General features: G+C 50.4%; 2 protein-coding genes across 2 annotated transcripts in view; both read left to right on the forward strand.

Annotated features, from left to right (window-relative positions):
- Bpifb1 (BPI fold containing family B member 1) overlaps positions 1–5,045 on the forward strand; it is a 38,035-nt gene extending 32,990 nt beyond the window's left edge. The window contains exons 15-16 of the mRNA XM_059259695.1: positions 2,937–3,013; positions 4,977–5,045. Coding sequence (XP_059115678.1) covers positions 2,937–3,013; positions 4,977–5,009 — 110 coding nt within the window. The 3' untranslated portion in view covers positions 5,010–5,045. The remainder of the gene's footprint in view (positions 1–2,936; positions 3,014–4,976) is intronic.
- Positions 5,046–8,788: 3,743 nt separating this feature from the next.
- LOC131908661 (uncharacterized) lies at positions 8,789–27,243 on the forward strand. The gene is made up of 15 exons (XM_059259696.1): positions 8,789–8,906; positions 9,951–10,167; positions 12,059–12,163; positions 13,127–13,258; positions 13,951–14,035; positions 14,124–14,187; positions 14,591–14,676; positions 15,273–15,455; positions 18,140–18,193; positions 18,986–19,138; positions 20,150–20,217; positions 20,370–20,415; positions 22,487–22,550; positions 25,005–25,084; positions 27,214–27,243. The coding sequence occupies exons 1-15, from the start codon at positions 8,798–8,800 to the stop codon at positions 27,241–27,243; spliced, it is 1,476 nt and encodes a 491-aa protein (XP_059115679.1). The 5' UTR covers positions 8,789–8,797.
- The last annotated feature ends 544 nt before the right edge of the window (positions 27,244–27,787 follow it).

Genomic DNA, 27,787 nt, shown 5'->3' on the forward strand with positions numbered 1-27,787 from the left:
AAGTCCCTGTAGTCTATAACAGTCTCAAATTTATTTAAAAGTCTAAGGTTCAAAGTCTCTTCTGAAATTCACAAAATCTCTTAACAATAATCCCCTATAAAATCAAAATCAAAGAATAGATGACATACTTCCAACATATAATGTCACAGGATATACATTATTATTCCAAAGTGTAGGGAAGGGAGCATAGAGAGGAAATATTGGACCAAGGCAAGACCAAAAACCAGCTGGACAAACTCCAAACTCTGCATCTCCATGTCAGATGTCAAAATGCTCTTCAGATCTCCAACTCCATTCAGCTTTGTTGACTGCAACACACTTCTTTCTCTTGGACTGGTTCCTGTAGTCCAATTTCTAAACAGTCTTATTAAATAAGAAACACAGAGCCAAATACAGAGGTAATAGCCAAAGAGATCAGAGAACTAGCGAAGAGCCACGAATACCTTATCTTACCACCTCACCACCACTGTTGTTTCCCCAGAGAGAGCTTCTTCCTGTCTGACTTGTGTTTTTATTGCCTTTCTGTTCTGCCTTCTCACTGGCTTTAAGCCCAGTCACATGACTTCCTTGTCACTGCCTGTCTATACAGACCTCCAGGTCTCTATGGTTGGTATTGGAATTAAAGGCTCGTGTCACCACGCTTGGCTGTGTCCTTGACCACACAGATACTCTGCCTGCCATGTGATCAGACTAAGGGCATATGCTACCACTGCCTGACTCTGCTTATGGCTCGCTATGTGACCTCACTATGTGACCTCTGATCTCCAGGCAAACTTTATTTATTAACAAACAAATAAAATCACATTTCAGCATAATTAAAATATCACCACAGGTTCTACTCCCTGTTTGCAGCTTTCCTCAGCCAGGTATCCCATGACTCTGGCATCTCCAACATCTTGGCATCTCCAAGGCAATCCAGGCTTCAACTTTACAGCTTCATGCAATGGCCTCTCTAGGCCTCCATTCAGGGACATCCCTGACACATGCCTGGCCTCAGCAACTTTCCTTAGATGTGGAGGCAAATTCCATTGCCCCTTTCTTCTATCCTAAACTCTAAAGCCAGAACCACGTGCCTGAAGCTGCCAAGTTCTGCTGCCTACTGGGGCTGGAACATGGCCTCCTTACTCAATCTTCACCATCTTTCTGTTTTTGATGGTTACCTTCACTGCCTAAGCTTGGCTGTTCTGGAACTTGCTCTATAGACCAGGCTGGCCTCAAACTCAGAGATCCACCAGCCTCTATCTCTGGAGTGCTGGGATTAAAGGAGTGTACTACCACACCTGGCTCTAAGACTTTCTTTAATTCCTTTTCACAAGTAGGAAACTTAGCTGGGTGGGATAGTGCCCTGAGGTCATCACTCCCTTTATCCCATTTGTTAATCTGTTTATCTCTTTGAACACAGGATTTATCTCTATTCCACTTTCTGGTGCCCCTTTTCTCAATCTGTACATTTTATATTTTTTATTTGCTCACCTTGCTCCTTTTCATTATAAATCTTCATCAGAGTTAACACTAGTAACCACACAACAGAGTCTATACTAGGCTGTTTGAGATTCCCTCTACCAAAAGAACTAATCCAAAACTCTTCATTTTAGTCTCAGGTAGACTCTTAGGACAAGGTAAAAAGCAGCCACTTTCCTCACCAAAATATCCCAAGAACAATCTCTAGGCCACATGCTAACATTCTCTGATCCCCACACTTCAAATCATTCTCAGCACCACTGTCTTCCATGCTCCTACTAGTACAGCCCATTAAGCAGGGTTTAGAGCATTCCACTGCTTTCCTAACCCAAAGTCCAAATTCCTCCAATAAAAACATGGTCAGGCCTATCACAACAATACCCCGGTCCCTGGTGCCAACTTCTATCTTAGTTAGGATTTCTATTGCTGTAAAGAGGTACCATGACCATGGCAACTCTTATAAGGAAAACATTTAATTAGAGTGGCTCACTTACAATTCAGAGGTTTAGTCCATTATCATTGCAGGGAGTTTGGTGGTGTGCAGGCAGACATGGTGCTGGCTACATCTTGATCAGAAGGCAACAGGAAGTGGACTGTGACACTGGGAGGAGCTTGAGCATCGGAGAACTCAAAGCCCACCCCCACAGTGACACACTTCCTTCAACAAGGCCACATCTCCTAGTGCCACTCCCTTTGGGGGCCATTTTTTTTTTCAAACTACCACACCCACCCATCTTCTAAGCCTAGTTCAAATTCTTTCTGCTCCAAGGAGCCTTCCTGGTCACCAACTGGACAAGATTTTCCTGCCTCTCCCTCTGCCTCCCCCTCCTGCAATTCCCTCCCAATCTCCCCCTTCGCCTCCCCCTCCCAGCCTGGTCCTTTACTAAGGACAGTTCTAAGGCAAGCAGGGAAGAGCAGGCAGACACCAGATTCATAGGGCCAGGTGGAATCAGATGCGAACAGACAGCTAGAACTCACTAAAGGGGCCATAGGCAGACTGAGCTCGAGTGCCCAACTCCTCTTGCTGGCTGCCTGGCTTTGAACAAACTGCCTGGTCCTCTTGAGCCTTGGGTTCTCCACCTGTGAAAGGGATAAATACGAGTACTTTCCTCAGAGGTGGGAATGAGATGATGTATGTGAGGGGTGGGGAGACTGGTACCTGTGACATCATCACCTTTTTAATCTTGCTCTATGAGCAGAAAAATCTCAGGTAGAGAAATTTCTGCAGCGGGTAATGGCTGTTCTTGAGCAAAAGTGTTAGAGGATGCAAGGTGCATTGTGGGACAACCAGAAGATGGTGCCAGAGGGCCAGATAGGGCGAGGTGAATGCCAGGGTAGAGGACAGGCATGCAGGATGGAAACAGAACAGGCCCTACGTGCCAGATCCTAGGCTCACCTCCAGGAACTGTGAGCATGCCCATTGCTACCCAGACCCACACTAACCCACCACTCTCTGATTACATTTGTTACTTCAGGCAAACTGAGAAATGGAATCCCCGTGTCAATGGTGAAAGCCTTGGGATATAAGAAATCTGTGTGGTCTGTGAACAAGGTGAGAGGCATGTGGAGAAAACAAACTGTCTGGGCTGAGAATGGCCTATCTGCCACCACTCCTGGCCCTGCCAGGTGTGGACACCAGAAGTGGAAAATCAGCGCTCTCTCTCTCCCCTTGACATCATTCATCCCTTCACTCACTTATTCAGGAAAATTTCTTGATGCGTAATATGAGCAAGGCATGGCTCCTAATGCTTCAGGCCCCAGAAACAGAAAACACTGTCCCTCTGGAAGAGCCTACATTCTAGCAAGAGAGACACCTATATAAACTAATAGACAGCATCAAGTAAATAAGGGCTGGGAAGTAAAAGAGGGCAGACTCTGAGAGAAAAGTGGGATGCCGGTTTTGATGGGGTGGACAGGAAAGTCCTCTCTGAAAAGGTGATGTTTGCTGATACCTGAGAAGGCCCTGTGGATAGTGGGAAAAGTGTCTACAAAAGCACCGGCAAGTTCAAAGGCCCTGAGGCTGAGAGGTTTACTGTTCCAGGACAGATGAGGAAGAGGTCTTGGATATGAGGTAGCACCCAAGGACTGTAGACCTCAGATTACACACACACTTGTGTGGCTAAGTGACCTTAGCCTGAGAAGACCAGAGTTACTGCTGTGCCCAGCATGGTCAGTGGGGCCTGACACACAGTAGATGTTCGATAGATGGTTGATAAGCAAGTAATATTCCTGGCTTCGGCTGGAAAGGGCTGTAGCGGTGGCAGGCACCTCCCACCCAGTATCAACCTCCACAGCGATGTCACACCAACTGTGCTGCCATCTTCACACCTAGATCCTGAGGTGGATCCGGTGTGAACTCCTATTACAGATGGGGAAACTGTGACTCAATGACAAGATCTTCTCGAAGGTCACACACCCTACTGGTGGCAGAGTGGACATTTGCAATTGAAACCTGGCCCAATAACCTTTTGCTTTAGCTCCAACTTCTGCATGAGCCAGTCAAGGAAGTGCCCATTTTGGTCAGCTGGCTAGTGGGCATTTATTAAGCACCTACTGCATGCAGACACTGGCCACAACAATAAACCAAACAGAAGGAAACCTCTGGCTCCGTAGGAGAGGGAGAGATGCTAAAAACAGAGCAACGAGAAAGCCCACAGATAACTTGCTGACCGCCTTCTGTGGCAAGGTGTTCAGCCTCACTCTACAGAGGCACTTGGGGCCAAACCTGTGATTCTTACAAGTCCCCATTTGCCCCCAAGCTGCCCATTAGGACTACCAAGCTCCTAAGTCATTTAATTATGGAGAAATCCACTGATTTAAATCCATATTCCCCCTATTTCCAAATGTCCTATTTTTGCTGTATTGGTTTCTCTGTGGCCAGCAATTCATTGACTGTGTTCTAGAGCTGGGTGACACCACACATTTAAATTAGTGGGAAGAGAGTGGAAAGCAGTGAGTAAAGCCAGCATGTGAGAGGAGATGGCAGAACACAGGTGACAAGGGTCATGTGCTCATCACTCACTTCTACTTTGCTTGGAGCTGAGAAGAGATCAGAAGACAATCGCGGGGCATAGACCAGAGCAAGTTTTATCATTACATTTAGTTCTGTTTTGTTTTGTTTTTAATAGACAGTTATTTAAAACCAAGATGTCCTCTACAGACAGCCAGGAATCTGCATTTACAAAATTCCTTAGAGCTCCGCCATGGGCTTGAGGACAACTGTCCTACACAATCTAGCCACTGCACACGCACACACACACACACACACACACACACACACACACACACACACACACACACTTTGACTGGGCCACAGAGTGCTGGAAGATACTGCTGTGCATACACAAACCCTCCACTTCTGACCGTGTTATGCACTCGACACACACGTGTTCAGGGTCACGAATGTTCCCCCAATACCCGGGCTTCCTTCATGGAGAACAAAAGCAGGGCAACCCCCAAAAAGGCAGGAAGTGAAAAGCAAAAAACTAACCAGATTGACTCCTCTGCAATTCCAGGGTGCCCTCAAGCTCACCCCAGCCTCCTCCTAGAACCCTGGCTCTCCTCCCTCCTGATGAAGACCTGGGCAGTAGCTGGCCGGCACAAGCCAGGCCCCAGCTGGAAGTGCGGGAGCCGTCTACGTAGACTACCCCCCTGCAGTCAATAAAGGCTTACTGGTGGCTCTTGTTGTCAGGGTGGTTTTGTCCAGCATGGGAGTCACTCTGCCTCTGGGAGGCCTGGGATAAGAACAGAGACATATGGATGGGGTTCAGACACCCCTGAGCCAACCTGGGGTGGACAAGTCTTTGTCATAACCACAGAAGGACAGTAGCCACAGTTGGGATCACCTCCCTTTTGGGTGGCTTTTGAGTGGGGGGACACCCATTTTGTTGATCTTGTTGGTGTAGTGGGTCGTGTGCTCTCTGAGCCCTGTGGTTCCAAAAACAGACGAACAGAAAGCAGCTTCCCCTAGGTGGACCTCTCTGCTGTCTTTGTCACAAGGGGAGAGTCTTGGTTCTCACCTTGCAGAGCTGAGGTAAGGATTAAATGAAGCACTCAGCCAGTGACACCATGGCATCACAGGCCCTTGTCACCTGACCTCAGGGAACACTTTATCACCAAGGCCTTTCCTACTTAGACATAAGTGAGGGCCATTGACTCTGTGGCTTCCCTGAAGCCTCGGGGTTCTGGGACAAGACAATAGGCCTCTGTTCTTTAGGCCTGGGTCGTGCCCACACCCACCCACAGCCTTCAGTCACAGAAAAGCCCTTACAGGAAGACAGGGGTGGTGTCTGGGAAGGGACAGTACTCAGTGTCAGAGCACCATCTCTGTCAGACAGAGGTCTGTAGTGCCACCTGTTCCCCACAAGGTAGGTTCTTCCAAATTTGAGTGGCCAGGCATGAAGACCTTTCCCTAATATGGCCAAGGCTCTCCAAGTCCATCATCCCCTGGGGCCTCCTAGGGTGGCAGATGAAGAAGTTCAGGATCCTTACTCCCCAGGCAAGGAACAGCTCTGGGGCCCCAGCTCTCCTGTGGCTCCCACCCTCCCACAGGAAGGAGTTTGGGTACCCTCAGCAGCTGGTCACATCCCACTCCCTACGTTTGTGTGGGTCATCTCCTAGATACATGCCACTCAAATCTGGATATCAGTCTGCTGCTGGGGACCCCGAACCAAGACCATTTGCTCCATGTGGGTAACACTAGAGGGATCTTAGAGGTGACTAATCACCTACCTTCCCCACAGACTGGCAAGACTCTCCCCTCACTAGGTGGCAAACTGGGGTTCTGGTAAGTCACCATCACCACCAATCAGCAGCCTGTCACTGGCTGCTCTTTCAGGCTCCTTCCCCACCCAACCCTCTTCTGTTCTCTACCTTCCAAGGGAAAGAAGAGTAAGCACTCCTGAGCTGGCCTTCAATGACAGGACCCTGAAACACCATCCCTGAGTACAGACAGGAAGCCCTAGAGGTAGGGGTTCCCAAGTCCCACAGGGAAGGCTCTGAGCCTCTGCACCCTTCCTTGACGGAGAAAAAACTCCTTCTCTTTAATCTGAATCTCAGAAACAGCAAAGAGAAAATTCCAGGTGAGGTCTTACATATTATCCTTTGGTGACACCCATCTATGATCCCAGCTCCTTGGAAGGCTGAGGCAGGAGAATTACTAGTTGGAGACTAGCCTGGGCTACATCACAAGACCATGTTTCAAAAAGACTCAGATCTTGGGCCTAGAGAGATGTATCAGTGGTGAAGAGCACTTGGCTGCTCTTCTCGAGGCTCTAGGTTCAATTCCCAGAGCCTACATCAGGGCTCACACCATCAGTAACTCCAATGGCACGAAATCCAATGCCTTCTCTCTGGCCTCTGTACGTACCAAGCACACATATGGGTATACAAGACAGAAAGACGTGCAAAACACCCATACACATTAAATAAAATAAAAAAGACCCCCACTCTTTGGGCTGGAGGGGTGGATCAGAGATCAAGAGTGCTTACTGTTCTTACAGAAGACCCAGCACCTATATCAGGAAGCTCGCAACCAGCGACAGTTCCAGGGACTCTGGTGTCCTCTGGCTGCCGAAGCATCTGCATACACGTGGTTCACATAAACTCATTTAGGCACACACACCTACACATAAATTTAAAGAAATAAATCTTAGAAAAGGAGCCTAGTCTTCTCCAACATATTCCACCAAATCATGTGACCATTCACTGCCAGGGTGTGCTGTTTGCTAAAGGAAGAGCTTCAGAGCAAGCCAAGGTTAACCCTGTAGCTTCTGGGTATCTGCTGTTCCTGGAACTCCATCTCCCACCAGTTCTCATCCCTGAATCTCCAGGTGAGAGCTGGAACTCACAGAGGAAAGGGTGGGGAAGGAAGGGGAGACACGATGTAATGATATTATAATCTCAAAGAACTAAATTTAAAACAAAAAGAAAATAAAACTGGAGCGAACACCCACCCTGCTTGTGCCCTGAACTGTAAAGGAGAAGATCCCAAGCCAACTGGAGATAGGCCTGTCTGCTGTGGGGTTGCCACACCGCGTAATAAGAAAGGAGATGTGCTCACCTAGCTAGATGCATATAGGAGCAAGGGGGACTGGGTCCCCACAAGGCAGGGCTTCTGCACAGCTATGTGGCAGAGAGTTCAGGCCTGGAACTGCTATGTAAAACCAACAAATCTTGGTGCCCTTTCTGGGCCCTGACATCAAATCCCAGCTTTCCCTGGGCAAGCTACCTGACCTTGATGGAGGCACTTATCCCTCTGCATCTCAGCTCCCTTATGTATAGAATGTAAATAGTCCTAAGAGTCTGTTAACCCTTCCTGTGCACTGGGCCCTGTGCTCACATCTGTATGAATTGCTATAGTGACTTTCACCATCCCCCCCAAAGCCATAGGCATGTGTATCATATTCTGAATGAGGCTTAGAAAGGAATGAACATGGCTTGTTCTCCATTTCTCAGTCCTACACAGGCAAAGCAGCCATTCCAGGGCCTGTCTGCAATATTGGTGACCACATCTGGGCAGAAATGATGAGAGCCTAAGTGACATACATAGGAAAGGCATGAGAATACAGCGACAAGATGGCCACAGACACTGCTACCCTCATCTTTGCCCCTCAAACACCACACACACACACACACACACACACACACACACACACACACTCATACACACATATCCTCACCCCCCTTGGGCTCCATGCTAGTCACATCTTGCATTAGCAGCCTCTGCATCCCTCACAAGAGCTGAAGATGTGCCAAGAGGAAGGGCCCAGGCCCAGCCCACTTCCTCCTTGGGGTCTGCTAGCCATGTTCTGAGCTTGCCCCTCCCACTCCCACCCCCACCTCAGTACCAGGCTTTATCAGATTGGCCAAAAGCCCTTGGCTACACAGGGCCAAGAGGAGTGATTCTTCCCCTGAAGAACTCCTGAGTGTGCCAAGCCCTGGCCAGGGGCCTTGACTTCCCATCACGTGCCCACCCCTCACTCCAGAGCTTGGCGTATAAAACTTGTCCTTTAAGAAAGCTGGTGATATCGGCCTGAGAGACTCTAGAAGGTCCATTCAGAGAGTGGTAAGGACAGAATTGACAGCACCCACATACTCAGGCTGTGCCCCACCATCACATGGTGAAATAAAGCAGAGATTCTTAGCACTCAGTCATGCTAGATTCAAATCCAAGCTCTGCCACTTACTGTATCACCATGAGCAAGTTGGACGCAGAGCAGGACTGTTAGGACTTAAAAAGAAGGATATAGGGGGTATAGCGTGGGGGACACGGGGCTGCGGGTCCCTGGAGAGGACAGGAGCTCTCGCTTCCATGGCCACAGGTCCTAACGGGAGAATGCTGCTGATGTGGACGCCGCTGTTGTGCTGGGGGCTGCTGCACCAAGCCCAAGGGACAACCCATAGTCCTCTCCTCCTGCGGATCAGCGAGAGATGGCTGGAAACAAGTGAGTCTCAAGGAGTGGGCTTGGAGAGGCGTGAGCTCCAAGAAGGCAGAGCGGGGGACAGCTCTGGGCTTGTCCTCCTCCGGCCTCCCACTTACCAGCCCTCCCTGCTGTCCTTGTCCCTCCTCGGTTCTAACATCTGCATGGCCCACTTGTCATGGGTAGTCCTCGCCCTGACATCCAAAGCCCCCCATACCTCCAGCGTCTTCCCCACACCTTCCCTGTCCACCACATAGAGGTCATGGCTGCCTCCTTGGCTGGTGTGGGCCCTCCCCTCTTCCTCCCTTCTTCAGTGTAGTGTACTCCGACTGGGCCTGGAAGACAAAGTCCTTAGCTCCTCTCCTGCAGAAACCTCTTCTCATCTCCCTGTAGCAGTTAGGTCTATCCTTCTGGCTCCCACAGCCCTCTGGTGAAACCTCAATGGCCTTGTCCAGATACAGCACCTGCCAGCCTGTCTGTCTGTCTGTCTACTGTCCTCCCTGCCTCTTGTCTGTGAGGTGCTTCTCGTCCCAGCTCCAAGATCCGGTTTGCAAATTCACCACGCTCATAACCTTGAGGCCTTTGTATGAGCTGTTATTCTCCCTGGAACCTTCCCATAATGAGATCTTTCACTTCCGTGAGATGTCTGTCCCAAGCCTCGTCCTCCTCAGAGCAGCCCTCCCTGACCATCATGTCCGAAGCAGAAGCTCACCATGCTTGACTCAGCCCTGTTTCATTTCCTTTGTAACAAAACATACTTTACTTGCTGACCTGAGTATAAGTTTGTCTTTCTCCCTGGCTAACATGTCAACTCCAGGGCAGTGGGAAGCACACTGCTCCCTGAGCCCAGACTTGCCGACTGAGCTTGGTGGCAAGCTGAGACTGAGCCCGGAGAATGACTTGAGCCCAGGCATTGAGACCAGCCTGGGTAATACAGTGAGGCCTGAGCTCTGGTGTCGTCGTATGAACTTGTTGATGAATGGCTATCTTATTTGCCAGATAGGCACAGGTGCCAGTGAGTGTTTGCTGAATGGCTGAATGAACCCTGAGGAGATGCTCTGTTCCCAGATATTTCAGATCTATTCATAGAACATGAGGTCCTGAAAGGTGTGATCAGGATGCCTGTGACTGGATCCCCAAGTGAGGGTGTGTCTGTCCTGGACCGCCTGCCCTTCGTCAAAAAGGAGTTTGTTGGGAAGAAGAGTGGGCTGGACCTGTCACTTGTGGGGGACCTGCTCTCTGGGAAGACGATGCCTGAGCTGAAGAAGCTACTAGAGACAGCTGGGTGAGTGGCCAGCAAGGCAGCCTCTGCCTCTCTTCTCCTTCAGGAGGCTTTTCCCTGTCAAGTGGAACAGAGGTGGGCTGGCAACCTGGGGTCCACAGCGTCTCCCCAACCTCAAATGCATGAAGCAGGTTTCCTCCTACTGTGTGGCTACCTTTCCAGGCCTCCCCAAACACCCCTAGGAAGGAAGCAGGGTCTACACTAAAGTGGGTTGGCGGTGCAGCATCCTCTGTGGTTCTCCACTCCAACACTTTACAAATCTGAACAGTGTTTCCAAAGTAGTTTCAGTTAATCACCTACATTTGAATAACAAGAATTTTCCTCAAAGTCCATGTTTCCCAACTGTATGAGTTTGCAAGGACAGCCACACTAAAGTGTTCAGAGCCAAGTGGTCCCCCTGTGGAATATGGAGACGAGGGCAGGGGTCTGCCCCTGCTTCCTGGAGCTTGGCTCAGCCACTGCTCCTGGCATCCACTAGCAATCATTGGTGCTGGTACCAGATGCCTGATACTGCCATCTTACAGGGCATCCACCTGGGTCCAAATTCCCTTTCTGTAAGAACACAGCTATGTTGGGTTACAGTGTAGACTACTCTAGTATGACTTCACCCATAATTTTGATTGTCCTTAAAATGAAAATCTGGCCACACCTGTCCTGACCTTCCACATGTCAAAAATTAGTGTCAGGTCTATAGTCCCTTAGCCGGTCCTCAGATGCCCCACCATGCTGTCTGCTCAGCCCTGAAAGCCCTGGGTTGGAGCCTCCTAGCAGAACAGAACCCACCTTAATGAATGGTATTGATTTTGACTGGGGGCATGTCTCCCTCATAGCTACAGGCTTAGCCCTGAATGCATGAGTCCTTCCCCAACATGAGCAAGGAAAGACCCATAGGTCCTAAGACCCCAGGCTCCAAAAGGGATTTTCTGGTGGGTGTGAAATGGAGTAAGAATTCATAGAATTATAGTGTGAGGAGAACTGCCCAGGGAGAATTGGGAGGCAGCATAGTCAAATACCACACCAGCCATGCCAAGTATTGGCACTGTCTATTGATTCCCCCACCCCACCTGGGTAGCTATGCCATGGCTTATAAGCCTATCCTATCCCAGGACATGGCTTGGGGGGGAACAAAGGAAAGCACAACATGGTCTGATCCTAAAAATATCCTCGGCTGGGCAAGAGCATCAGAAGTTCCATCCTTAGCTACACAGGAGGTGTGAGACTAGCCTAGGCTGTATGAGACCCTGTTTTGAAACAAACAGGGAAAAAAATCCCCTCCAGAAGGCCCCATGCTGGTGGCCAGGTTTCCCCTGTGATAGAACATGTTGCTGCCTGATTCAGTGGCTCCAGGGGAATCACCAGCTGACACTGGTGTTCATAGTGCGGACCTTGACCCCTCTGAGCCCAGGGACAGGAGGCACCTGAGCCCTCAGAAGGGAGCACAGTGCTTGAGGATGCTCAGCAGAGCCCATAGCTCCTTCGTGGATGGCAGACGGGCTGCCAGGACTCTTGCATCTCCACGCCCTTGCCTGCTGGCTTTTCCTTTGAGATGTTCGTAGAGCCTTATTCCCTAGACCTGGGCATCAACCCCAGGATCCCAAGACAAGGCTTCTCCCACTAAGCCACAGCCTCGGCCCCAGAGGCTTGTACTTGGATTCAGATGACTGTGTGTGTGCACAGACTTAAGCCATAGTTCCTGATTTTTCAGAGGCTGACCCAGAGAAGGGCAAGATCCTCAAGGCCTAGAAACTAGAAGCTGAGTTCTGTGGTCTCTGGCAGGCCAGCGGGCAAGGACAGACTATCCCAAAGCTGTCTCCACTTCTCCTGGTGTCAGCTCCCATTCTAGCTACTCCAGACACTCACAGAGCCAGACACATCGCCCACATGCCTCCCATAGGTTGGTCATAGAAGATGCCAAGGGACCGGAAGTCACCCTGGAAATTCTAAGTGACAGCCTGCTGCAGATCACACTGCGCTGCAAACTGTACCTCTCACTCCTAGAGTAAGTGCCCATGGTACTTCCTCCCCACATGCTGCCAGGAAGCGAGACTAACAAAAGCCATGGACCACTACAAGGATCACAAGTCCTTTCCACTTGGGCATGTTTCAGAGACTGACTTATGAGGAAACAGGTACAGAATGGGGAAGAGCCCTGCCCAGGATCATACAGTGAGTCTGCAGTGAGAGCCCTCTCCCATGCTATCTGTGCATGTGGGCACACTGACACTAATGGGGCAGTCTGGGAAGAGTCTGGGATTCCCCGGCTCGGCAGCTGAAGCAGGAGTGTCCATTCCCTGGACATGAGTCTATAACCCAGTATAATTCCAGTTCCCTGCTACAGTAAGCAAAGTGTCTACCTGCATAGCTCTGAACTGTGGGTGGTTGTACCTGTGGCCACCTGCATCGGCAGTGAGACACACCCATGTTGGCTTGTGAAGTAGGGACGCTACTTTGGGAATATGCCAGCTCCTGCCTTTCTCGTGAATATGACTTTTTGGTGTGACTTTACCACTTCATGACAGAGCATTCTATGACCATTCCCCCTAGAATGATTCTGCTTAGTTGGGAGCTAAGCAGGACCCTTAGTTAGCGCTTGGATGACAGATATAAACCCAAGGAAACACTACGACAGAGTAGGGGGCCCTGAGAAATGTGTCTCTGCTCCCTGAGGAACATATTATAGCCTCGGTTAGGATAGTGTGGTAATAGTAAGATTCATGACCCACGGACCTCGGCAATTGGGAGACTATGTGTCCCATCTCAAGGTCACACTCAGGACAGGTGTCTGATGCCCTGTGAGGACACTGGCTCCCGTGCTGCCCAGTCTGCCAGCAGATTCCATATTTTAAATAGCTCTCCTGGTTTCTAATGCAAGCCTTCTGGCAGCAGCAACAGCCAACTCATGACTTCTGGTCTCAACCTTGGAGTCTGGCTGGGAGCCTGCCCAGACATACTGTCCCTACAGGACCCTACGGCTAGAAGCCATCAAGAACATACGCATTGGAGTACGACTAGAACAGATAGGGAACAAGACCCAGGTGGCCTTCGAGGAGTGCCACGTGCCCCCTGGGAGCCTGAACATTGAGATCCTGAAGCAGTGAGTAGTACCTGGTGCTTCTGAGGCTCCCCTGACTGTGATAGGTAGTGGCTCCTCCTGCACTGGCCCAGCCCTTTCTGCAGTGGTCCTTCTCTGAAACCCAGAGCTGGGGCTGCCTCTCCTTCAAAGACACAGACTGTCCACTCCACCTGTCTGTCAGCCGCTCCTGCCTCCACACTGAAGGTCATGGTTAAGACTCAGCCTCTGCTTAGCTAATCCTAATAGTGGGTCCTGGCCAGGTCCTGACTTCTGGGAGCCTCGTTTGCGTTGCTTACGGTGCCCAGCCCACATGGAGTGGTCCTGGGGAGGAGGTGTACTAACCCACTTACATAGCACAGAAACTGACACCCAAGGGGATTGATCATTCATCTGTTGACACAATCCAAAGCCTCCAGGAAGCAGGACATGATCTCCCCATTGCCAGTGGGGCCACTTCCTGCTTGAAAAATCCCAAAGACCTTCATGAAGGAGAGAATACGAATCAGGACATAATGCAGAAAACTGGAGAGAAAGCACATGGAGCGGGGAGGCAGGAAGGAGAAAATGGAGAGGAGGTGGGAATGCCAGGGAAGGAAAAGGTCGTCGCTGCGGGCCTTCCTGCTGCCCTGCCTCGGTGGTGCTCAGCTCCCCCTTCCCTGCCCACACCTTTGGCGCACTGCATGGCTGACTCTACCTTGTCATCCCTCCCCTAGAACAGAGACCCTGCTGCCAAATCAGCTGCTGAACCTGGTGACTGAGGTCCTGGAGGAATCACTGCCATTCCTCCTCCAGAAGATCGTGAGTCGCCAAGGGGAGGGGCGTTCCCCCAGAGAGCCTCTCTACCTCGGCCTCATGCCAGCAGGACCCCCACTTCCCTTCTCTCTAGGTGTGCCCTGTGGCCACAAACCTGCTCAACTTCCTGCTGGAAGACCTGCTACACATCGCTCTCCGTATGTTGCTGCTGGTCAACTGTCCCTTGCCATGTGCCAGGCACCGTCTGTAGGAACATACCCAGAGACAGGACAGTCCTACCTACGGGGGGATACTTTCTAATGGGGAAAAAGAGGGGACAACATGGCTTGTAACCTTCATATGTCACTTCCCCTCCAAGCCTCAGTTTCCCTATCTGTCAAACAGGATCAATGAAAGGCCCACAGATAATGCCTGTTAGAATAATATTAACAACCTGGCACAAATGACAGCATGCAATAACTGTCCCTTGTTCTAGGAGGCATGTGCTCAGTCATCAAGGAACTTAAGGCTGAGCAGAGGAGAAGGGATTTCTCCCTGCCTCCCGCAGCATCCTTCCCACCTCTACCTCCGGCTGAGTTGGGTTTCATTTCTGCACCGTAGCTCCAATCATCTCGGGTCCCAATGATTTCCAGTACTATGTGACCACCACCGAGTTCACAGAGGGAGCCATCCTGATGACAGTGCAGGTGGGCAACCCGAGGCTACCGTGGGCCCTTGGGGAACCTGCCGGGAGCGGACAGGCAAGGAGAAAGGGAGGTGGGGCTCCACAGGGTGGGGAGCAAGGGAGGAAGAGGAAGGCAGGAGAACGAGGAGTGAGGAAAGAGAATGGGGAGGCCACAGGCCGCCGACCAGCGAGTGAGCCAGACCCAGCAGGAAAGCAGCTGAGTCAGCTCCCAGATGGGGAAACTGAGGGCAGAGAAGGGCTGAGGACTGCCCAGCTTCTGTCCACTGCTCCTTGATGTCTCTCTGTAATGGAAGGCAGGAGGGAGAGGAGGGCCCAGGAGGGCCAGGGTTCAGAGAATGGAGTGGAGTTTGATGGGAGCAAGGGAGCCAGGCTCAGGGGCTCAGCTCTTCCTCTTCCGGTGTGGGATTTGAGTGAGTGACGTCACCTCTCTGGGCCTTAGTTTCCTTGTGGTCAGAGAGTGACCGTAATGACTCCCTCCTGGTGATGCTATTGGTAGAATGCTATTGGTGATGCTGTGGTCAGAAAGGTGAGCTGTGGCCAGGTGCCACCAGGAGAGCTGTCCCCACTGTCCATCTTTCTTCCATCATATCTCTGAAGCTTGTGACTCCCTGTGGCCCACACCAGAGGGCTTCAAGGCCGGAGCATGTGGTTCCCCCACCTCTCCCAGGATTAGCCCAGGACAGCACGGCAGATTTTACCTTTTGGCTAAAAATCTACAATGACATCCTGTCCTGTCTGTACATGAGCCAGGAGATCTTCGTGGAGCCCCAAGACTCCTCGGTGAGTGCTGGCAGGTGGGCAGGAAGGAAGGACAGAATGCTCCTGCCCTGTTTCTTGCACGAAAAAGCCAAGGCCCCAGTAGCAAAACTTCCCCACTCTGGACTTGACTAGTCTAACCTGACTAGCTCCTATTTATCCTTCAGAACCCCTTTATCTGAGAAGAGGAACACCCACATGCCTATTGTTCGCTTCATAACACACAGCCATTCTTACACAACAGGTATTTATGAAAGCCTCCTGTGGACTGGCCCTATGAACACAGGGTGTCTATCATGGAGAGATCAGAGTCTTATAGGGGAGTAGAAAACTGAACAAGAAAACAATGTAATAAGTGAAAGGTTTGGGTATGGGTGTTCAAGGGGACACTGAGATGGATTACTGGGGAGTAAAGAGTTATTAACACCACAGACAGACAGATAGACAATGGGAACAATGTCTCTGAAGACAGTCTAAGAGCCTTCCTGGCAGAGGTGGGATCTGAGGGCAGGGAGGTTTCACAGCACAAGCCTGCAGCCAGACCTGCTGATCTCCAGGCAGGAGGCAGGGTAGGGTGGGGAGCCAGGTATGAGGGTGTGAGAACTTTGGTGTTCTCACTTCCCAGGGGCAAGTCTGATAGCTAAGGACTCACAGGCAGTGTCTCTGAAGGTGCCTGCCGGGATCTGTGAGAGGAAGCCACTGTAAACATAGTGTGTGGCCTGGCAGAGGTCAGGTTCTAACAGTGCATTCTTACAATAACTAACTAGCTGGCTTTGCTTAAAACAATCAGGGCAGCCAGAAGGCCACCTGCATATTGTCACTAGGGAAGGCGTACCTGAGGCTGGCCTCTGCAGTGGTGAGGAGGCACACACAGGTGGAGGAGAATAAGCACTTCCTGGGGCTGATGGGAAGAATGGGCAAGGCCGCCTATATCACTGCCCGTAGCAGCTTCTCCTTACCCCAGAGCAAAAGCCAGGCTCCTCCGGGTGGCTCTGGGCGGTCTGATCCCTGGCCTCTCTCAAGCTCTGTCTCTTTACTCCCTGAATTCCAGCCACGCAGGCTCCCCCGATTCCCAGCTCAGGTCTTTGCACATACTGGGCTCTGCCTAGAACATTCTTCTCTCATTGGTAGTCTCAGTATGAATGTCATCTCCTCACACTGCCCCTTCAAGACTACTGCATCTAAAGATCTAAGAAATTGCGTGCTCTCTCTCTCTCTGTCTCTCTGTCTCTCTCTCACTTTCTCTCTGTCTCTTCCTCCCTCTTTCCCTTCCTCCCTCCCCCTTTTGTTCCTTTCTCTTCCTCTTTCAAAATACTGGTCTCATTCTAACTTTATATCTAATCATATATGTATATGAAATTATATATGCAAAGTGCATATGTATGTGCGTTGAGCATCTGTAACTCAGATTTGAAATCCAAAATCTGAAAATTTTTCAAGTGCCCACATGACACCATAAGTGGAACAGGCCACATCCAGAAGCGTTACATCACACAAAGAAAGTTATTTTAAATAGTTACGCAAATGAGTGCCCAGACTGGAGAAGTGGCTGGTTCAAGGTCATCCACAAGCGGGATTGACTAGAGATGAGGTCTCCTGTCTCCCACTGCTCTTCCCTGTACCCCACGCAGCTGTGACAGCTCTGAGACTGTTACAATTGAACCCTACATCTGAAGAAAGTCTTACACTGGTGGGCAGGAACCCAGCTGCAGGGTGTCCTTTAGGGCCACATTTGCTACAGAGTAAAACTCAAAGTTGATTCGTGGCCCATCACTAAGCAACTAGTAAACTCTCTGAGACTGCAGGCCCTGCAAACGAAGACGTGGTGCTTTGTAAGAACAAGATGCTTCTACAGGTCCTGGTGCTGAGTGGCACTAACGAGGCACAGGGCTATGTGGGCCAGAATACTCCTCTCTGTTCACGCCTGTGTGTGAGCAGAAAAAGTCCATCTGGAGATACTTCAAAATGTCAACAATAGTTACCTCTGAGAATTGGGTTCAGAGAGAAAAGGAAAGATATATTGGGTGAATTTTACTTCAGACATTTCTATAGTTTTTCTCTATGATAATTTGTGATTTTGGAAAACCAATGGAGCAGGCATCCAAGGTAGCTCAGAGGTCAAAAATGAGCTTAACATGTGAGGCCCTGAGTTCAATCCCTACACCTCCCTGAAAATCAGTAGAGCATAGACGGGTGGGTGGGAGTATGATAAAGCAATGGCAGAAATTGTTAATAGAAGGCTGTATCGAGCACGCAAATGTCATCTATGAAACTCGGCTTCGCTGTGTTTGTAGCATTTCTCATAGTTAGGAGGCTGTGGGTGTAGCTCAGTGAGCAGAGTGTTTGCCTAGCACCCACGAAGCCCTGGCTTCAGTCTCCGGCATTGTGCACACCTGTAATCCCAGCACTTGTGGGGAGGATCAGGAGCTCAGCTACAGAGTGAGTTTGAGGCAAGACTGATACATGACACACAAGACCCTGGCTAAAAAAAAATTATAATAAAACGTTAGGATAAAAATTATCAAAACCACAGAAAGTTAATCTTTCCAAATAACGGCTCTGAGAAGCCAGACATGTAACTCGCCTTGAGCTGAGACTGATTCGGGTGCAGACAATGTGTCCAGTAGAGGCAGCTATCTCCCTGAGCCCACAGTTTGCTCAGACACACCCTCAGGACGCCACAGCTGACTCGGTCTTTACCTTTCTAGGAAACTGGCCTCTGGGAGCTGTTGTCCCTGAGTGCTCCAACGCCCAAGCCAGAGGTAGGTATGGTGCCTGCCCCTCCTTCGGCACCCTGGGCCAGGCAGGCTGGACCTAAAGACTTCATAGACATGTTCCATTTTTCTGCTGTGGACTCCAGAAGTAGGTGCACCCTTTTACAGTGTCAGGGATGTAAAACAAGAGGAAGCAGTCAAGACAGTGACTGTGACTATGGGCTGTCATTGTTCACCACTGAGCACGCCCCACCCTGCTAAGTAAGGCTCACCCAGATAACAGCAAGGCAGAGCTCATCACTGCTGAGTAACTAGAAGAACCTGATTTGAACCCAGCCCCTGCTCTAGAATCTGAATGCATTGAGTTCTCCAAAACTTTGTGTTCACCAGATGGGCAAACAATCACAGCAGAGAAGCCTTAGCACTGTAGGAGCTAATGTCTCTCAAGCATAGCAGAGCAGTGAGTCATCTAATCCATACAACTTTGTGGAGTGGGTACAGATCTTGCCTTTATTTTACAAGAATGAAAAATGTAAAGCACAGAGGGATTAAGAATCTTGTTTCAGGCTACACAGCTTTCAGAGGTAGATCCATTACTTTAACTCCCAAAACCAGCACAGCACTGTGCATGCCCAGGACAAGAAGGATGTGATCTTACCTCAGAGAAGTTCAGAGGAGCCAAGTAACTTCCCCTAAGCCACACAGCAAGATGCTGTAGGGCTAGAAGAAAAACCCAGTGCCCTACCTCATGAGAGGGCTTGTTCCCACCCTTCCAAGCCAGGGCCAGGGAAATCTGTCTTCTGACTCTCCCTCTACCTTCTCTGCTTTAACTTAATTCAGGTTCATAATCTGACCAGAGGGAGCCTGGGACTGATCATCAGCACCCCAGATCCGCCCACTGTCCACCTGGATGGCTCCAGGGCCACAGTCACCCAGCAGGGCTTACTGATGCTGCAGGGGACCAAGAATGCCTCCTCTGATGCAGTTGCCTGGGTGAGTGAAACTGCATGGACTGGATTCCCAGTCTGCAGACTGAGGGCAGGGAGGCGGGATGGCTGTGACCAATGCCACCACCATCTGCTAGTAGTCTACATGTGGGCAACTGTGCCCACTGCTAAGACACTCACATACGAGTTTCTGTACTCACCAAGGCCCTCCGAAGAAGTTTCGGCTCCAGCCCCTCCTGCAGGGTGCTACCAGTGCTTTCAAAGGACTCCCCAAGGGATGCCTGAGTCACAAAGCAACCATACCAATCATTGTGGGGAGAATTCTGGGGAACACAGCCCGCTCTCAAATTCCCATGGCTCGATTCTGAATCCCTGACCTCAGAATTGGCAAGTGCCTCAGATGAGAAAGCAGAAGAGTCACTCTGCCACACTTGTGCTGGATAGCATCCTAAGGATGTAGCAGGGTCCTTGGATCTTAGGTGGCATCATGGTATGACCAAGAATTGGCTACCCCCCACTGGTAGCAAGGATCCCTGAACCTGTACATATGAATTAGAGGCCTATCTACACCCCACAAAACCAAGGGAAGCCAGTTGTGATGGTGCACGTTATAATCCCAGCTACTTGAAAAGCTGAGGCAGAGGGAGCACTTGAGTGCAGAAGTCTGAGACCAACATAGCAAGAATCCATTTTAAATAAAATAAAATAATAATAATAATAATAATAATAATAATAATGCAGTCAGTTAGGACTGTTGCTCAGTGGTAGAGTCCTAGCCTCGTACAAGGCCTTGGGTTCATCCCAACAGGCAAGAAGCCTGCTGGCTTCTAGAAATGATGATTCCAGGACTAAGACCTTTCCATCGAGCCTCTCAGGAGTGGCCAGCCTGAGTGAGGCCATATAGGCATAGGATGGGGAAGACAGTGACATGGGTACAGGGTGGGGACCATGGGACAGAACACAAGTTGGGTTGGGGCTGAAATGGGATTGGGGCTGGGAGGCTCTGTAGGAAACATCTCCAACTCTGCCCTGCCTGTCTGCTTTCAATCCATCTCAGCAAATCCTCTCCAAAGCTGTGTTCTCCTCAAGAAGTCAGAAACTAAAACTCCAGTTCACGCCACACAGGTAATGGGTTTTGACTTGGGAAATATAAGACAGCTGGGAGTGAGGGAAGAGGAGAAGGAGTGGTTAGGGATTGGCAGCCCCTGCTGTGCCCAGGGCAGAGCAGGTACTTAGACCCCCCAGCTCACTCACTGACTTACTCTTTCTTCTGGCAGGGCTGTGATCACCTTGGGTCCCTACCCCACCATCATTGAGAAGCAGGTGAGTCCCTTTCTTCAGTCTTGTGTCCTAAAGGAGCCATATGCACAGTGTAAAGGGTTGAAAGCTTGAATCATATTCTGCCCCTAATCTCATCTCACCCTGGAGCCCCTGACTCCTGCTGGGGTAGGGTGTGGCCTCTGGGGCCCTGGCTTGTCTCTTTCATATATATATATAAATTGAGTACATACCATGTGCCTAGCCTTGCCTTAGGTACACAGATGAGTCAGGTATCAACACAAAGGTCCCCACTCACAGGCTAGCAGACATAAACCCATATAAGCCTCAGCAAAGCAAATTATACAGCATGGACTCAGGTGATAGCACCATGAAGAGAGAAGCAGGGTCAGCGTGGAGATCAGCAACATCAGAAAGGAGTCCAGGAGCTGGAGAGATGGCTCAGCAGCTAAGAGCACTAGCTGTTCTTCCAAAGAAAGCTCCCAACTTGTTTCCTACAAGAAAGCTCACAACTATCTGTAACTCCAGTTCCAGGGGATCCAACACCTTCACACAGAAAGACATACACGCAGGCAAAACACCAATGCACATAAAATAAAAATAAATCATTTATTTTTTTAAAAAAAGGAGTCTGGGGGATGTATTGGGGTGAGCTTTAAGCAGAAGTGGGGAGACCAGATACATCAGGGAAGAGGTGAACCAAAGACCCAGTACTAAATGTGCCCCACTGGTTCAGGAAAGAGCCAGGGCTCTGGAACAGAGTACAGGACATCAAGAGGGGTGGGGTTCATACTGGGGTGACTTTCTTCAGACTGAGATGGAAGCCTCATTGAGAGAGTGTGAGCAGAGGAGAAGCAGCACTAAGAGAAGCCAATGGGGCCCACAGCAGGGCATAGCCAGCAGGTGGATGAGGCTCCCAGGAGGTGGTGGTGGCTGAGCACAGGAGAGTCAGGACCTGGCGGTTTTTTGAAGGTGGTCCTAACCAATAGGATTCCCAGATGGGTCAGAGACGGGAAAGGAGGTGGGGAGTCGTCTAGGATGGGGTAAGATTTTAAGGGCCAATCTTGTTCTCCAGGCTAAACATAGGGGTGCAGGGAGCTGGGCAATATGGCTGAACCTACTGGCCTTCAGTCCCTGAGCTCACGCCACTGCAGATGCAACCTGCACCTCTCCCCCAAGGGTTGATCCTGCTCCTGCTTGGGAAGAAGGGTGCCACAGTAGGCCCCTCCCCACAGCCCACCTGTCCTCTCGGTAGGCCTGTGTCACAGACTCCAACCCTAAAAGAGAAGAGTCACAGGGAGATGGGGTTGACAGTATATAAACCAAGCAACGCTGTAGGGAGAGTTCACTGGCAGACCTGCCCCACAGAATATTATGGTCCTTGACACATGATTTTCACTTGCTTATAATCTGGGTCAAAGGCACTAAGGCTCTTTTTCTCTCCAGTCAGGAATATCGTCTGTGACAAATCACAGGGCATCCATGAGACCAGGGTGACAATTTATACACTGTATAAGCCACCGACACCATGGACATGTAAAAATATGTATGTAGTAATAGCAGCCTCCTACCAGACAAAAAGCATCTACGGGAGTCGGGACAGTCCTGATCAAGACCCCTTGTGCACTCATAAGGCTGGGAGGCTTGCTGTTTCAGTGTGTCCCACTGCCAGCAGCTCTCAGTACTAGAAGAATCTCTCTCACACTGACCCAAAGTTGGTCCCTGTGAAGCGTGCTCTGGGCTCCCATAGACCCATCCGTTTCCTTCCCTACAGAGATGATACCTGGCTGTTGGGGGGGGGGGGGTCTCCTTTTTGGGTCCCTCAGGGTTCCCCTGACCCTTCACTAATCTGACCCCAAAACTTCAAAGTCCTTCAAAAGTGGCATGTGGATAGATGTGGTGGCACCTGTAATCCCAGCACTCGGGAAGCTAAGCCAGGAGGATAGTACGGTCAAAGCAAGCCCAGCCTACACAGGAAGACTTTGGGTATTTTTTAAGGTGGTAGCTGCAGGACTTCTCCAGAATCTGTGTGGCATCTGTACAATCGAGTCACCCCCTCCTGGTTGGAACGTGCCAGACTAGAGGAACTGAACTGCATGCTGTTTCCCCATTGCAGGAAGAGCATCTGAAGGCCTTGCTCTTGGCGGTCCTGAAGAGGCGGTTCTTGCCTCACCATAACAGTAAGTCTCACTGTACCTCCCTGTCAGACCACACATCACAGTATATTGCTGGAGGCAGCACCAGACCTGTCCACAGGGGCTGCAAACAGCTGCCGGGTTAAGACTGGCTCCTAGGCAAAGCAGGAGGCAGCACGTATCCAAGCTTTCCGGTGCAGTTGCAGAGGCCGCTGACGCCGATGCAAGCTCAGAGCATGGACCAGTGGCCGGAAGAGCAGCTGCAGGGAGGATGTAAAGGAAGGGGCCCCCAGAGGGGAGGGGCCACTCAGCCTCAGCAACTGCAGGGCCAAGTAGATGGTCCCAAGTGGAATGCCAGATGGGCTGAGGCCAATAAGATGGCTAATGTGGGCAGCTCACACTGTAAACATGATCAGCAGGGTGAACATTTGTACAGGCTAGAACAGCTGAAAGCTGAATGTCACAATACATCACTTTCCCCTAGTTATCAGGAATCCAGAATTTTCCAAAACTCTCTGTCTCACCCTGGGCTCCTCAGAGGCTGAGACAAGGCAGTGTAGACAGCTGGGGATGTGAGCCAGGAAGATGGAGGGGCAATCCATAGCACTGGGCTTCCCAGCTTGGCCATTCCTTGGGCAGGATGTGTGCCCATCACCCGTCTCCATGGCCAGCTGGTCAGTACCTGTGTCCCACTGCATGGTGAGCTTCCCAGGGACACAGGTCCTCACGTTTCTCATTGTGTCCATAGCATCCTGTCCAGTGACTCACACCAAAGAAATGTATATAGGATATACAGCCCAGCCCCACTTACTCCTGAGAGATTATCCAGCTCAGTCTTTTCATCTTTCAGATGGGCCCACTCCATAAACCCAGAGAGGTTAGGTGACTTGTCCGAAGTAACTCAGCAAATCTCTGGCCAAGCTGAGTCTAGAATCCTGACTTCTTGCTTTCTCAGTTGATGGTCTTTGTGCTCTGAGTCACACTAGGAGAACAATCACTTTGAGAAGTTGGCAGAGGCTCAAACACTGCCCACGTTTCCATCCTGAGGGACTCTGGTAGCCAGGGAAGGGTCAGGGCATGAAGTGAGCAAATCTGTTCAAAACGGGAGACTAGCTGGGCACAGAGCAGGGGGCAGTAGAAGGTCCATCAGGGCAGCCAGAGAGGCCAGACAGGCAAGGATGCCACCTGCAAGGGGCTGGGGAGATAGGGCCCACTCTTCCTGTGCCCGCCACAGGTTCTCACTCAATGCTTGTGTGTCACACCCTGGAACACCACAAGGGTCAAGAGACAACCCAGAGAGTGGGCCAGGCCCAGAAGTTGATGTGGTCATGCAAGGTCTAAACACCAGGCCAGGAGACTGCTTAGTGCCATGGGGTGCTGCTCACACTACAACCCCACCCAGAGGAGAAAAGGGCAGCACGAGGCCATTGAGGAAACCCAGGAGGGCTGCAGGAAACAACTTGAGATAAGAAACGACAGTCGGGAGACTTGGGAAAGTCCTATGGAAGAGACCTAGAATGAGGAGTCCTTAGGCTGGGGACCCAGTGAGGTCTGAGGACAAATGGGAGAACAAATACGTGGGTTCTTCTCCTCCATCCACCCCCACACCCGACTTCCAAGTGACCATTAGGCCAGCAAGGGATTGCCAGATTACTCCAAGCCCAGAGTGCCTGGGAGAAACGGGGTGGGGAAAGGCTGTTCAACACAGCGTCGTGGGCACAGGAGGAGGCCATGCCAGGCCCTCAGTTTTTCACAGCTCCATTTATGAAAATCAGTTAGCCAAGTAGTTAGGTGACAGAAGCACTAATAACAAAATGGCCAGCTCTGTAAACTTACTGATCAAGGCTTAGTTTTCAGATATTTGGCAAGCAAGCATATCTGTGAATATTTGCCTTCTTTGATATAGTCAGGGGATATTGTCTAACAGAGCCATATTTCTAGCATTTTCAGTTGATTCTGACCCCTGTCTCATCTATTTGTGAGATGTTTTATTTCTACCAACATGTCAGCAGTTCTTAAGCTCAGTGTGAGAATTAGGTAGAATGCATTTCCTGAGTACCAGAAAACCTTCAATCTTCAACAAATTTTATCTTCCTTGAACACTGCAAAGAAGAATAGCTACCTAACAACCTGTTCACAGATCTGGGATATATTTAAGAAGAATGTTCCTTTAAAAGACTGGTCATGAAGGTGTGGGGGGACGAGGAGATGATCAGGGGTATCCAATCTGTGGCTTGCAGAACCCATGTGTCCCAGGATAACTATGAATATGGCCCAACACATTTGCAGATGGCAATGTCATAGTGAAATGTTAAAAGTTGTACACCTCTAGTAACGTCTACTTTCCCTGGGCTACTTGCTGTTCAGGGCTGTCTGATTAAGGAGGATTGGGGTACAGAAGGTGCCCTGGCTGGGAGGGGTAGCCACCCAGAACCTCCCAAGCATACCTGCCAGACAGCCCTGCCCACCAGGCCCTGAGCTCCTGCCTTCCTCTTGCAGAGTGGCTCAGAGAGCATGGCCTCCTATTGCCCAACATCAAGGGCATCTCCTTCAACCATGCCCAACTGGACTTCTCTGAGGTAGGTGCAGGAGGAGGGGTCTCCCATGATGCTCAGCTAATGAGCAGGAATTTAGAAGCTGAGGCCCCTCCCACCCTCTGCCTCTCTATTACCATGCCTGTATGTGACACCTGTTATAGATGAAGTGACTGAGGCCTTGGGGGCCAGCATGAGTCCCTCAGGAAGCCAGAACACAGGGCTCATCAAGAGCATCTCCCTTTACACAGACAATGCTAGTCTCCCCACTCTGACTGAGAGGAAACTCAAGGCTCAGAAAGGCAGAAAAGCAGGGCCAGGGTGACAAAGCAGGAGTCTTTATCTGACCTCCAAGTCTGTTACCTTAGCCAGGACCACCCACCTCCCTAGAACTGAGGGGTCCTGGTTCCCAACCAGTGCTGCTGTGCCCGGTGCCCACTCTCTGCAAACACCCCGGGGCGTGAAGCAGGGATAAGCTTAGAGGGCCCTGAGGTGCTTCTGCCTGGGGATCTGCTCCCAGGCCTGTCCTGCTTCCTGTCCTGGCTCCCATTTCTTCCCAAAGAGGAAAAGTTCATTTAGGGAAAGTTCCAGGGATGCGGGTCAGTGCTGAAGGGTGCTGCTGCTCTTCTAGAGGACCCAGGCTCCATTCCCAGCACCCACAGCCAGGGGTGGCTCACAACCATCTGGAACTCCAGCTCCAACCTGACACCCACTCCTGGTTCCACTGGCACCTACACGCCATGGCATATATTCACAGACATACAAACATACACATAGATACAAACAAAATAAAAACTGAAAATACCTTTTAAAGAGGTGAAAGAAATATTTAAAGGAAGTTGAAGAAAAACAAGTTGGAAGGGAGACAGAAACACAATCTCACAGTTAATAGAATACATCTCCCAGAATGAAATGTCTTCTGAAAGCTGAACATGACCATACTAAACTCCAGATTGGGGCAAGGTGGAGACAGAGAGACAGACAGAGACAGAGACAGGGAGATGGGAAATGGAGAAGGAGGTGGATGGGAAGGGTAGGGTCACGAATACTTTTCAGTTCCTTCTCTCACCTTGAGGTGATTTCTAAGGTAGTGGCACATGCTTGTAATCCCAGCAGTCAGGAGGTGGAGGCAGGAGGATCTGAGTTCCAGGCCAGCCTGGGCTACATAATGGGACCCTGTGTTAGAAAGAAAGGAAGGACAGAAGGGAAGCAGAAGAAGAAGAAGAAGAAGAAGAAGAAGAAGAAGAAGAAGAAGAAGAAGAAGAAGAAGAAGAAGAAGAAGAAGAAGAAGAAGAAGAAGAAGAAGAAGAAACAAAAAGACAAATGAATGACCTTGAGCTTTAGGACCCCAAGCTTAGACCTTAGGCCCCGCATCCCCATTCCTGACTACAGAAGCCTGCCTTCAAGAACCTGAGGTAGAAGGGGCAGCAGGCATTGTTGCCTCATAGGGACACTCATTGTCTTCCGCTCCCCATTCCCCCCACCACCACTGTTCCTGCCTGAACATCAGCCTAGGGATCTTAGAGAGTCAAGAGAAACCCCCACTTGAGTAGACCTGGAGGAACACATCCAGGTAACCCAGGGTTTGTGACTACCATAAAAATGATGTCATCAGTCCTGGAGCCATCAGGTCAGGTGCTGCCCAGAGTGGCAGATCCAAATGACCAGAGACAGGACACAGCCAGCACCTTCCAGCCACAGAAGCGCCGCCTCATAACCAGACCTGTGAAAAGCAAGGCTCACTTGCTGATCTGCTCCTCGGCTGCCTAGTGCCATGGCTCAGGTTGCAAGTTACATAGTGCACTGTGCAAACTGTGATTTAAAGAAAAAAACACCATCTGGAGCTGTGCAGTGTGCAACACACACACACACACACACACACACACACACACACACACACCCTTCCAAGGCTACCCTGGTTGTTCATTCACTCCCTCATGGTCCTTTGCTCACTAGTCAATATATCTCAGGAAGAGCTCCAAAGTCAAGTGTCTTCCTGTCCTCATAAACACTCCCAAGACTTCATCTTCCTCTCCATTCTACACCCTTATCCAGAGTCTCTGGCTCTCCCTTCCTAGTCAAGGGGGGGTCCCCTCTGAAGTGTCAGGAGCAGCTCCGGGAAAGCAGACTGTGTGAGAGTGGGCGCACATACTGGGACTCTGCTCTCTCCACAGGAATACATACTGCTGACCATTCCTGAGTAGCTGCTTTGCCAAGGCCCAGTCCCTGCCCCAGCTGCACATGCTCAAGACCCCAGAGTCCATGATCAGCTTCAGTCCCAGTGGAGTTCTCAGCTGTAATAAAGATGTTTCCTCTGAGTCTGGGTCTGAGTTTGCGGTGTTTCCTGCCAGCTGGGAAGCAGCCTTGAAATGTTTAAATGAAGGGCATCCTCCCCAGCTCTAGTTCTCCTGTGACCCTTCGGGAAAGTTCTGTGCTCTGTCCTCGGTGGGAGGAAAGACAGGAAGTAGCGGTTCACACCTGTCAGCTCAGAACGATGGAGCCTGACATGGACAGGAACTGTCATGTGTTTGAGCAAGCCTAGGCTACACAGTGAGTTCCATGTCAGTCCAGGCTAGACGGAGACCTGGCCAAAAAGGGGGAGGGGTGAGAGAAAAGAGAAAGAGAAAAACAAAAAGGACAAAAAGCCTTTTGACTCTCCAAAGATCAGGCCCTGCAAGGATGGCATCTAGGAAGGATGGCGAATCTGTGCGCCCAGAAAAGTTTCTCTAGTCAAGAAGGAAGATAGAA

This window comes from Peromyscus eremicus, chromosome 4, assembly GCF_949786415.1.
Source record: "Peromyscus eremicus chromosome 4, PerEre_H2_v1, whole genome shotgun sequence".
NCBI lineage: Eukaryota > Metazoa > Chordata > Mammalia > Rodentia > Cricetidae > Peromyscus > Peromyscus eremicus.